The sequence below is a fragment of the Macaca fascicularis genome, chromosome 6 (genome assembly GCF_037993035.2).
Source record: "Macaca fascicularis isolate 582-1 chromosome 6, T2T-MFA8v1.1".
In the NCBI taxonomy this organism is placed as follows: Eukaryota; Metazoa; Chordata; class Mammalia; order Primates; family Cercopithecidae; genus Macaca; species Macaca fascicularis.
In genome coordinates this window covers 43469859-43482869 of record NC_088380.1, presented here as the reverse complement: position 1 = coordinate 43482869, position 13011 = coordinate 43469859, and the positions used below count along the sequence as shown (strand labels likewise).

The window sequence follows — 13011 nt, the reverse complement described above, 5'->3', positions numbered from 1 at the left end:
GCCCTTTCGCCAGTGGAGCGGAGTCGGCGGTTTTTCTGTTACAGCACTTGTTGTACGGAGTTTCTTGGTGGCCGAACCTCTCTTTTTTTTCTCAGAGTCGACGATTTCTTGGTAACAGCACCGTTGGTTGGGCCAAAACGATGTTGTCCTTGACAACCCCGCCGGCTGCCGTCAAGCACAGGCTCCCGGCACTGCCATTTCCCCGAGCCGAGGTCTCTTGTTTGCTGCTCGGTGACTCCATTTCTCTGTGGCTACAGCGCTCAGGTCGTGGATCTGAGAGATTCAAAGTCACAGCTTGCCCAGTTGCTGCGAGCCTGGAGTTCCCGGGCGGCCGCAGCGCCGGGCGTGGGGAGCCGGCAGCTCCTCAGAGTCGCTGACAGTGGCGCTGCGCGGGCGCGGTCCCATCCCAGCGCAGCCAGCAGTGCCGCACTGGCTCTGGCTCGGCCTCCAGAACCCAGTCCTGTGGCGGCGCCGCTGGCTTCTCTGTAGGAGGACTGGGGGGTTTCGCGCGTCGTTGGCTTCTTGGGCTTAGCACGTTTCGATTTCGTAGTGCCTGAGATTCCTACTCCTTGTCCAAGTGGGGGAATAACCACAATGTGATTTCTCAGCCCAAGAAAGTCCCGACTTAGGACAAACACCGGTCTAACCCAGGCTGCGATTTCTAGGTCGCAGAAAGACACTGTTTCGCCATAGCAAGGCGAAGTTATCCTGTGACTCATTTTTCAGCAGCTCCGGGTTTCCTGTAGCCTCGGATTTCTAATTATAACAACCATGGGGTCAGCCCAGCCTCAAGTTTCTTAGTCCTAGCAAGTTCTGGTTTCCTACTAGTAAGCCCTGCTTTAGCTGTGCAAGAGATGTTTAACTCCTGTACAAATGGGGATACCAGCGAATGCGTGTTTTTGTTTTTGTTTTGTTTTGTTTTGTTTTAGGTTTACTGATGACCAGTTTAGCAGTGTTGGGAGCTCTTATACCAAGTTTGGTTTTGCAATATCGAGTCCCGTTTTAGCTATGCTTTTGTGTTTTTTAAACTCCCGTGGAAGTCAGGAAATGCCGGCGAACGCAATTTCTGTTTTACCAAGCTCCCTTTGACAATAGCAAGTCCAGCTGAACGTGACTTTTTCCTCTGGTGGACCAAATCGGGATATACCAGCTACTACGATTTTTTAGTTGGAGCTTAACACATTTAACCGTGACTATTTTTGTTTGTTTGTCGTAGGAAATTTAGACAGGTGCAAACTGTAGGGGTATTACATCTGACAGGGATATCCTAATCATAGGATTGCATCGTTTAGCAATATTTGTAATTTCTTCTTTGTAGGGTTGGTTCCCTGTAAGTTTTGCTTATTTTAAAATTATTTTTGTGTATTTTATTCTTAGAACGATGTTACCGATGTTTGTTTTCATTTTTTACTTGCATTTCAGACTTTTATTATTTTAAAGTTTAATTTTTAATTTTTATTTATTTATTTTTTTGAGACAGAGTCTCGCGCTGTCGCTCAGGCTGGAGTGCAATGGCGTCATTTTGGCTTACTGCAACCTCCGCCTCCTGGGTTGAAGCAATTCTCCTGCCTCAGCCTCCCGAGTAGTTGGGACTACAGGTGTGCGCCACCACGCCTGGCTAATTTTTTTGTATTTTTAGTAGAGACAGGGTTTCACCATGTTAGCCAGCCTGGTCTCGAACTCCTTACCTTAGGCAATCCGCCCTCCTTGGCCTTCCAAAGTGCTAGGATTACAGGCGTGAGCCACCGCGCCCAGCCTGTAATGTATGTTTTTCCTGCTAATTTTGAGTGTCTCAGCCTCTTGCTCCTTGACTTTTGTTCTCTCAGGGGCCGGGGAGCCCAGCTCGGTCTTAGCCTCGCTGGTGTCAGGTCCCGGGTTCTGTCTGGTGGCTCTGCTTCCTATGCGGAGCTGACAGTTTAATATCAGCACGTTTGCCAGCAGTGCCCACTAGGCGTTTGCTCAGTTGCTGCTCCCAACGTGACGTTTCCTGCTCGCGGGGTCCTTATGTTTTCAGTGCTGTCACTTTCTCGGTCCTAGAACCGCTAGTATCTCCTAGGAACTTCCTGAACTCCGTTTTGCGGTGAAGAACAGTGATTGCACCGAGCTGCTGTATGCACTAGTAATTCCGTGGTACCGTTAGCCGGCGCCTTTTCTGTCGCAACACATTAAAACGAGTTAAAAGACCTTAAACTGATTAAACACATTAAACGGATTAAAACACATTAAAATGCTACAACACATTTTTCTGTCACAACATATTTAAACAGAGTGGGTTAATTCCTCCAAACACCGCTTCTTTCTTAGAGCACGCTTTCTCTCTAGCAGCACCACTTTTGGGGCCTAAACAGATGTTTGGCAATACCGGTGCTATCCGCTAGGTGCAGGCGCTTGCTAAGTTCAACGCGCCAGTTTCTCATTAGCAAGGTCGTTGGCAGGGCAGAGCCCTACGGACAGTTTTCCGGGGCTCATTTCCGGAAAGAGATAGTTCTTGGCCCTTGAAGGCTGTTTTATACCTGCGTTCCGCAGTGATCGTTCTCTGCAAGGTTTGCTTAGTGTTCGTTTCATTTCGGTTTCTTTTCTCGCTGTTTTTCTGTCGGAATTACGGTTTGTTTTGGTTCTATGTACTCTCTAAAATTTTATTGTTTTTCATATGTCTACTAATTTTCGTGCATTTGTTACTATTGAGTTTCTTAATATCTGGCTGGCCTCCGCCCACGGGCTCTGGAGAGCATAAATACCTAGAGTGATGGTAGTGCACAATGCACTCCTTGATCAGCGCAAACATTTGTTTCCTCCTGGTCTGAGGCTTAAGCGATGGAGCAACATTTTCTTGGCTTTGTGAAGCCTGTTTCGGATTCCGCAGAGGTGGTGCCAGAGCCCCAGCCTCCGCCTACTGTGAGTTCAGAAGATTGTGGGCCGTGGTCTCTTCCTTTGTATCCAGTACTACTAGAGTACTCATTGGACAGCTGTGATTTGGGACTGCTTTCTGGTCCTTGCTGGCGGCTACCTGGAGTCTATCCGCAAAACGGACTCTTTCCTGGAGTCCAGGGCACCTTAGAACCAAGTACAGCCCAGCCCGGTGAGTTCAGTTGGCCCGGGACACAGAAGCAGCAAGAGGCACCTGTAGAAGAGGTGGAACAGGCAGAGGAACCCGAGAGACTCATGCTCCAGCAGCTTCCCTTGTGCAGTCCTCCCCACCCCTGGGACAGACAGCAGGACTCCGAGGTCTCTGACAGCTGGCACCTTTTGGAATGCCACCATCCTCCTGTCCTGAATTGGTGGCGCCACCTCCCGAGTTTCTCAGGCTGCCTGGAGTGGATTTGTCGCCTTGGTTGTGCCGGGTTCTCTGTACTCTGGGCGTGCTGCCCACAGATCTGTGGAGCTAAGCAGCCTTAGATAGCAGCAGAAGACTTTTGGGATTCTCCTCCATAAAAAGATTCTCCATTACCAAACGTCTCCACCTAGAAAATAAAAATGCATTAAGATGTGCCTTCATTGCTGGTTGTCAATTTTTAAAATATCTTTTGCTGATGAATCTCCCTTGTTTCGGGTCGCTTATTACTTGCAGTTTCCATATATTTTAAACATTTGTATTTATTTTATTATATATTTCATTTTTATCTGTTTCAACTTTGAGAAATCTATTTTATGATTGTAGAATTCTTAGAGTTTTGGCAAATTTAAAATTTGTTTTTTCCATTTTATTTTCAAATCTTACTCCTACTTTTTTCTAATTACTGCTTTCTAAATGTATTTTTTTATTTAATTGTATTTCACATATTTTACGTTATGTCTTTTTAATTTCAATTGTTAATTTTATTTTTGTTTTAACGGCTGTCTTTTTTTCAGTATAGCAATTCATTGTGTTTTACACTCAGGAATTTTATTGGCGGTCATAAGACTGAGGGGTTTATCAATCTTTGCTATTTCTCATGGTAAGGAAGGAGACCACCCCTCATATTGTCTTATGCCTAATTTCTGCCTCCAAAGAAAGAAGAAATAAAAACTAAAAAGGCAGAAATGAAATCCACAGGCAGACAGCTCGGCCCGGTGCCCTGGGCCTGGTAAATATCGACCCCGACCTAACTGGTTATGTTATCCATAGATTCCAGACATTGTATAGAAGGACATTGTGAAACTTCCAGCTCTGTTCTGTTTCACTCTGACTACCAGTGCATTCAGCCCCTGTCACGTACCCCCTAGCTTGCTCAATCAGTCACGACCCTTTCATGTGAAGCCTTTAGCGTTGTGAGCCCTTAAAAGGGACAGAAATTGTGCACTCGGGGAGCTAGGCTCTTGAGAGAGGAGTCTTGCCAATGCTCCCAACTGAATAAACCCCTTCCTTCTTTAACTCAGTGTCTGAGGAGTTTTGTCTGCGGCTCGTCCTGCTACAGTGGAAGGATCACACAATTATTTATATTAATACAACTGCACAGATAACCAGTTCTTAATATTACTTACCAGGCGAGGCAGCTTGGCTCACGCCTGTAATCCCAGCACTTCTGACAGCAGAGGCACAGGGATTGCTTGAGCTCGGGAGTTTGAGACTAGGCTGGGCAACAGGGTGAGACCTGTCTCTACAAAAAATACAAAAATTATCCATGTGTGGTGTTACGCACCTGTAGTCCCAGCTACTTGGGAGGTTGAGGTGGGAGGGTCCCTTGAGCTCAGAAGATAGAGGCTGCACCGAGCCAGATGGCACCAATGCACTCCAATGGAGCGAGACCCTGTCTCAAATAAGTAAGTAATTTAAAAGATTACTTATTCATGGGTCTCAGGGCTAGCAGTGTTTTCTGTTTCTTTTTCTTTGGAATAATAATTTAGTGTGGTTTATAAAAGAACTACCAGTTACTTAATCGTACCACAACTTTGTTTAGTAATTCCGGTAGACAGAGCAGGTCCGGGTTGGCCTTGCCTAATTTGTCTGTCTTTTCAGTTTTAAACCTCCTACATGTCAGAATATAGCCCTGATTGTGGTTTCTCTGCATAGGGAATCCAGATTTAAGCAGAACAAGTATCAGTTTATTTCGCCTGTGATAAAGAGCCTTAAGCCTGTGTTCAAAATATCTTATTCTGAGCGAGTCCTGGATTAGGGATTTCTTAGACTAACAAGTCCATGCTTCCATTCAAAGTCCCCCCGTGAATGTGATTTCTTAGGCTCTTATAAGTCCAGATTGAGTCAAAACCAGTACTAGCGTAGCCATGCCTGCGACTTCTTAGTCCCAGTAACTTTTGGTTTCATAATAACTTACCCTGCTTTAGTAATGCCTGAGTTTTAAATATAGAAGTCCGGGCATGTCGGTGGAGATATTTTAGGAGTAGCAAGTAGCAGTTTAGCAGTGCCTGCAGTCCCTTAGTTAGAAGTCCTGGTGAGACCAAGCAGATATTGATATAGGTGTGACAGCGATATCACAGCTGTGAAACCACATTGTTTAGAAGTGTTTGCATTTTCTTCTTTGTAGAGTCAGTTTTCTATGTTTTGCTTGGTTTTGAATTTTCATTTTATGATTTTTTCCCAAATGTATTGTTTTTATTTTATTTTCAGCTAACTTGCCCTTTTGAAAAACAACGGTTACTAATTTTTCTTTTGTCAACCCTTGGCTTTATGCTGTCTGGTTTGCAATGGCCTATGATCCCTGGAACTAAACACTCTAGTCTTTTCGCCTTACTGGCCTTTCGTGGATGGCATTACCACGCTAGATGCTCCTTGTTGGTTGCACTGCCGGTTGCTTCTGTGAGGCTTGCTAGAGCCCAGGATGTTGAGGTGCTGGGTGACCCCGTTTCCTCAGTTGTGTCTTTGATAGGTTCAACCACTCTGCGGGTTCTTGGTTTATTCGGCTGTGTTTTGGAACAAATGCTGATTCTTCCTGGGAGCTGAGTGTCTCTCAGTCGCGTTCTTGGCTGTTTTCTTCAAAAGCGGCCATTTCTCCTGGTAGCACCGCTTGTTGGCGACATCAGATGCTTTCCCCCATGGCAGTACTGGTTGTTGCATGGAGTGGCCGGTTTCTCACTCGCACTGTGGCAGCTGGCAGTTATTCTGTGGGGGCGCAGCTCTCAGCAGCTTTCCTTGGTCCTTCGTGTCAGCTGTCCCTGTACCGGTATTTGTGGCGGTATTTCCGTCTGTGTTTTTTAGATAACAATGCCGTTCCTTTCTCTAAAACCAGCTATGTCTGAAACCGGCAATTTCTCTCGGGCACAGAGTCCTCGGTTTCGCAGAGCCTGTTGTTTCTAGGTTCCGGAACTGCTGTTTGCTCCGTTCCAGCGACATTGCACCCAGTACTGTTAGGTGCTCCCTGTTGGAGTTTTGAGACAGCGTTTTGAGATAGATGCACGAGTACTCCAGACCTGACACCTGAAGAAAGCATTATCATTTCAAGCTCAGTAGGGGCAATAGAATGAGTGGTGTTAGAGAAAGCAAGCAAATGCTTGAAGAAAGGGCCACTCCACAGTATTTTTGGCTTTCTCCCCACCTTTTTTTTTTTTTTTTTTTTTTTTTGAGACAGGGTCTGGCTTTATCACCCAGGCTGGAGTGCAGTGGCACAAGCATAGCTCACTGCAGCCTCAACCACCTGGGCTCATGCAATCCTCCCTCTCTGTCTTTCAAGTAGCTTGGACTGCAGGTAAGTGACACCATGCCTGGCTGGCTGATTTTTCAATTTTTTGTGGAGATGAGTTCTCACTCTATTACCTAAGCTGGTTTTGAACTCCTGGCCTCAAGTGATCCTTCTGCCTCGGCCTCCCAAAGTGCTTTTGTTGCAGGTGTGGGCCACTGCAGCTGGCCTATTTTTGACTTCAGACAAAACAATTCAATACCAGGTCCAGGTGAAACAAAGCAAGACAATAAATTACTAATCCGCATCTCTGAACAGCTGGTGTCAGTTCCAGTGCCTCAACTCAATGGGAAGCCTGCAGGCAAAATTAGTTCTCCAGTGCAGTCCATACAGGTTACTTCTTGCAACATAGTGCCGACTGAAGAGTGGTATGCGGATCTAAAGAGGCAAACTGATACTAGCTAGCAGTGTCTTCATGTTGATCAACCTAGTCAGAATGGTAACTTAGTTTTTTGGGTTTGTTTGTTTGTTTGAGACAGTCTTGCACTGTCACACAGGCTAGAGTGAAGCGGCATGATTTTGGCTAGTTGCAAACTCCACCTCCTGGGTTCAAGTAATTCTCCTGACTCAGCTTCCCCAGTAGCTGGGATCACAGGCATGCGCCACCACACCTGGCTAATTTTCCTGTGTTTAGGAGAGACCAGCCTGTGTTGACCAGGCTGGTCTCCAACTCCTGGCCTCAAGTGATCTGCCCACCTTGGCCTCCCAACGTGCTGAGATTTCAGGTGAGAGCCACCCCACCTGGCCTACAAGAGTAACTTTTTTTTTTTTTTTTGAGATGGAGTCTTGCTTTGCGCCCAGGCTGGAGTGCAGTGGCACAGTCTTGGTTCACTGCAAGCTCTGCCTCCTGGGTTCACGACATTTTCCTGCCTCAGCCTCTCGAGTAGCTGGGACTAAAGGCGCCCACCACCACGCCCGGCTAATTTTTTGTATTTTTTAGTAGAGACGGGGTTTCACCGTGTTAGCCAGGATGGTCTTGATCTCCTGATCTTGTGATCCGCCCGCCTCGGCCACCCAAAGTGCTGGGATTACAGGCGTGAGCCACCGCACCCCAGCCGTAATTTTTTTAAACAAATGATTTAGCACTGCCTGGAATCATTTTAGTCATACCAAGTATGATTTCGCAATAGAGAGTCTCGCTCTGGCTATGCTTGTAGCATAGCCTCATGTAGAAGTTGGGGTGTCTAGGCTACAGGACATTTTTGGTGTTGCAAATATCTGTTTATCCATGGCTATTTCTTCTTAATCCGAGGAAATTTCGGATAGGCGCAAGAGGCACGGGTTTAGTGCTAATGCAAATACAGTAGTAGGATAGATCGCTGCGTTCAACACTGTTTGCAATTTCTTTGTAGGGTTCTTTGTATGTTTTGTATACTCAAAAAAATTTTTTTTGATGTATCTTGTTCTGGGAGGGAGGTTACTGGTGTATTTTATTTTCATTTGTGTGCTTTAAATATTTCGTTACTTATTTTTTATTTAAATGTTATGCATTTTAGCTTTTCTTACCCACTGCCTTCCCCAGGATAGTAAATGTGGCATATTTCTTCTACTGAGTTTGAGTACCACGTCTCAGCTTTATGCTAACTTGCCTTCTCCCGCCCGCTGTGGAGCCGAGCTGGTGCTTGGTCTCTAGGGTTCTTTTCCGCAGTTCTGCTCCTATGCCGAGCCAGCGGTTTCGCATCAACACTTTCGCCAATAGCGGAGACTCGTTTTCTCGGTTGCTGCACTGTTGTTAGCGCTGAACAAAACAACGTTTCAGCCGGACGCGGTGGCTCACGCCTGTAATCCTAGCACTTTGGGAGGCAGAGGCGGGTGGATCATTTGAGGTCAGGAGATGGAGACCAGCCTGGCCACCTGGTGAAACCGGTCTCTACTAAAACTACGAAAATTAGCCGTGCGTCGTGGCGCATGCCCGTAATCCCAGCTACTGGGGGTGGGGGCTGAGGCAGGAGAAGCGCTTGAACCCGGGAGACGGAGGTTGCAACAAGCCGATATTGCGCCACTGAACTCCCGCCTGGGCAACAGCGCAAGACTCCTTCTAAACAAACAAACAAACAAACAAAAAACCAGAACGTTTATCGTTCTCAAGACTCAGAAGTTCTTTGTGGTATCGCTTCCTCTGTCGTAGCACCGCCACTTTCACCCCGCTGGGTGTCTCGCTGTCTCAGCACGGTGATTGGCCGAGACTTTCATGGGAAGGGCTTGTCCTCGGCTTTTCTGTCACAGGCGTATCCCACTGGGTAGGCGCTTTCTCGGTGGAAGCACCGTACAACCTTCCAACCCGCGATATTTCTCAGAGACCACAGTTTCTTAGTGGCAATACCTTAACTGCGCCAAAAATAAAGCTTGACGCCGGCTGCACCGCTGGTTGTTCAGTGTCGGCACTTGATATTGATGCAGGATTTTGCCTCCTTAGCTCAGCTAAGTCCGGATTCTTGTCTCAAGATCAGGAAGAAATGGGCACGCGGATATCGAAGAGTGGAGTAGAATTTATTAAGCTTCTATAAAAAAGGGGGGTCCTGAAAGAGGGTTGCTGGTTGCCTCCTTCGCAGTTGAATACAAAGAATTTTATATGAAAGCTGATGGGGCTGGGTTCCCTGTTTGTGTATGGCGAGATTTCTTGGTGGCTCCACCCACCCCCATTCCCCCAGTGCGCATGTGGGCCCTTAGTCTGCTGCAAGCGTGAGTTTAGGCAAGTTCCCTGTGCAAGTTCCCTTATCTGCACAAAACACCTGTCGGAGGTTGTCTGGGGACCCTTCCCTTACAGTCTCCCTAAAACTGGCTAACTCCTTTCACTATGTCCCAGTACCGCCGGTTCCTTGGACTGGCACTTTCTTAGTCGCAGCACTGATCATTCGTCCAAGCAGGATTGATCTCGGTGGCAGCATCGCTGTGGGTCGAGCCCGCCGCTTCTCCCGAGCAGTTTCGTTAGTTTTGGGTCCTAGCACCGCTAGTGGTACCATAACGGCTCTTCATGGTCGTGGAGTTGCAGGACGTTTGCCAACTCCACCCCACGCTGCCTGTCTAGATTCGGCTACGGGGCAAAAAGAACAGACTCCTGCAAAGGAAGAACCCCGAGGGTTGGATATTTAGGAGTCCTTTGCAGTCCTTGGTCCCGGATGCTGCACTTGGCTTTCTCCTCCCTCTTGGAGAAGAATGCATATTTACTTCTCTCCACTCTCCGGGTTGCATTGTCCAGGGATCTAGATTACCTGACATTTTAGAGCTTCTACTGGATCATCCTTTAGAAAGAATTATCAGTTACAATAGTGTCTATCCATCTGCTTTAAAAAGATTTGCCTTCACGATTCTTTGTCAATGTTTGGTGTCTTTCTCAATAAAATAACAGAGAAACATCAAATGCCTTTGGCTTCTTTTGTTTTGTTTGATCGTTATTGTTTTAGGATTAGGACCAAGTCAGAGGTGTGTGGCTGGGTAAGGAGTGCAGGTAGGGAACAAGCCGGGGCACCTCCTGCTTACATTCCCTGATTCCTCGACCCAAGCACATACTTGGTAGGGCTGTCTTTGACCAAAAGCTACCATCTTTGCAAGTTCTTCCTGGGCTCTGACAAGTACCTGGGAATTGATGCCATAGTCCCCAACTCTACAAATTGCTTTACTGGAAGATGGGTTGTCAGACCAAGTTGACTAGTTGAAAGGTGACTGGGGCAAGTTAGGTAGGCAATGGTTACCTAGAGGCTGTAAAACCAAGTGACTAGACCTACATACCTTGGTGGTGAAGACCTAGGAAACCAGGTCTCATGCTTTGACTCAAAACCCAGCTCCATCACTTACACACTAGAAGGTGTAACATTTCAGAAGTAAATTCAAATCTTATGCTTCATATTCCTGATCAGTAAACTGAATGGCATATTACACTAATCATGGTGTCCATGTTTTTTCTAGGTTATACTATTGAAAGATCTTAGAACACTCTAACACAGTGTAAATGTTCATTATATATTACTTACAATTACTTTTTATGATTTTTTTCAGTCATTTTTTTAATACCCCAAATCACCAAACACAAGCCTGAATCCACTAAAATGTCCTAACACCCTCATTTTGAGACAACTCGTGGTTCTCCATGCTAAATTCTTCGTGAGGAGTAATAAATTCAGTTTACTGAACTACAAATTCAGTTTCTGGTGGTCTTTGGCTAAAGCATATTCACTCACACGAGAAATTAATGAAAATGACATCTAGCAGGGACGTTAATGGTTCTTTAATTACTTTGGGTTCATTTCTGATTGGCCTTTATTTCTAATAAAGGTATCAAGAAAGGCAAGAAATAAGAAAGTTTAGAGGGTGCTAGGAATTTTTTTAACAAAATATTCACTTCACCACCCAGATCTGTGGAAGGAGAAGTAGTTTCAAATAGTTCTGTAATTATTTGAAACTGGAAGTATCAAATAGAGTCCCATAAGAATAAGTTTCCTTATTAGCAACTTGGAAGTTCCTAGAGTTATGAAAGGTGATGTTTTGTATTTTTCTTAAAGAGTATAAATTTTGCATCTATACTTATTTGTAAGGAGATCCTGGCCAGAAATATGATAAGGCTATGTATTGTGACTATTGTTTTCTTATTATTAGAAATTCTTCACTCTTTAATTTTTGTCTATCACCATTCTTTCCATGTGGGAAAACCTTTAAAGGATCCAATCCAAGGCCAGGCGCGGTGGCTCACGCCTGTAATCCCATCACTTTGGGAGGCCAAGGTGGGTGGATCACGAGGTCAGAAGATCGAGACCATCCTGGCTAACATGGTGAAACTCTTGTAGTCCCAGCTACACGGGAGGCTGAGGCAGGAGAATGGCGTGAACTCGGGAGGCAGAGCTTGCAGTTAGCCGAGATCATGCCACTGCACTCCAGCCTGGGTGACAGAGCGAGACTCCATCTCAAAAAAAAAAAAAAAAAAGGATCCAATCCTCAAAGAAAAAAAAAAAAACCCTTTGATTATGATTGTGCATGATAAGTTTAATTGATGCACCTATATTGTCTTGAAAATACAGTCTTTCTTTCTTTCTTTCTTTCTTTCTTTCTTTCTTTCTTTCTTTCTTTTTCTTTCTTTCTTTCTTTCCTTTTGAGACGGAGTCTTGCTCTGTCGCTCAGTGGCGTGATCTCGGCTCACTGCAACCTCTGCCTCCTGGGTTGAAGCGATTCTCCAGCCTCAGCCTCCCGAGTAGCTGGGACTATAGGCGCGTGCCACCACAGCCAGCTAGTTTTTGTTGTTGTTGTTGTTGTTGTTGTTGTTTTAGACAGAGTCTCGCTCTGTAGCCCAGGCTGGAGTGCTTTGGCTTGTTCTCGGCTCACTGCAAGCTCCGCCTCCTGGGTTCAGTCATTCTCCTGCCTCAGCTTCTGGAGTAGCTGAGACTACAGTCGCCCGCCACCACGCCCAGCTAATTTTTTGTATTTTTAGTAGAGACGGGGTTTCACAGTGTTAGCCAGGATGGTCTCGATCTCCTGACTGTGTGATCTGCCCGCCTCGGCCTCCCAAAGTGCTGGGATTACAGGCGTGAGCCACCGCACCCTGCCTGAAGTGAAATCTTTACTGCTGCAATTGTTTGGTTGAAAGCATGGAAGAGGTGGAAGCCCCGGCAATCCACTGTGCTGCACACAGCAGAAGCCTCCGTCTAAGCAAACGCCTGCAGAACTGAGGCTCAGACTGATGCCTCAATTCTTGTTTATTTATTTAGAGACAGGGTCTTGCCCTGTCACCCAGGCTAGAGTGCAGAGACGTGATTACAACACTCCATCTCAAAGAATAAAATAAAGTGAAAGTTTAATGTATACTAGTATGCTAGCCAGAATTGAATTCTTTGTTTTAATCTGCATTTCTTTGATTTTAGTGAGCCTAAACTTATTTTTCCTATAGGTTTGAAGGAAACTTTTCTCTTCACAGAAATTAACCTTTTGTCAGCAAATTAAAATATTTTTCTGAATTTTTCCTTAACTTTCAAATTTAATTACATGCTTTCTTTTTAAAGGGGAAAGTGAGCAAAGAATATTTAGCATTTATATATTCAAATGTTTCAATCTTTTTCTTTGAAAGTTCAGAGCCTATATATTTTTTTCAATTAATTTTTTAACGTGATAAAATACAAATAAGAGAAAATTTACCTTTTTAACCATTATTAAATGTACAGGTCAGTGGCATTAAGTATATTCACAGTGTTGGGCCACCAGCAAACTGAAACTCTATACCCATAAACAAAAACTGCTCATTACCCACTCCCTCCAGTTCTTGCAAACCACCATTCTACTTTGTTTCTATAAATTTGTCTACTCTAGGTACCTCACACAAGTGAATCATGCAGTATTTTTGTCCCTATAAATTTGTCTACTCTACGTACCTCACACAAGTGAATCATGCAGTATTTGTCCTTTTTGACTGGCTTGT

At 45.3% G+C, this 13011-nt stretch overlaps 1 protein-coding gene and 1 long non-coding RNA gene across 2 annotated transcripts in view; both read left to right on the top strand.

The window, feature by feature from the left end:
- LOC141406987 (uncharacterized) overlaps window positions 1-13011 on the top strand; it is a 125641-nt gene that overhangs the window by 25205 nt on the left and 87425 nt on the right. The window lies entirely within an intron of this gene.
- Window positions 2474-3495, top strand: LOC107129934 (annexin-2 receptor-like). The gene has a single exon (XM_065546221.2). It carries the CDS (start codon window positions 2815-2817, stop codon window positions 3394-3396), a length of 582 nt encoding a protein of 193 aa, XP_065402293.1. The 5' UTR covers window positions 2474-2814; the 3' UTR covers window positions 3397-3495.

Excerpts from the sequence above, each read along its gene's own strand:
- LOC107129934 (XM_065546221.2), top strand. The coding sequence starts at position 2,815 with ATGGAGCAACATTTTCTTGGCTTTGTGAAGCCTGTTTCGGATTCCGCA.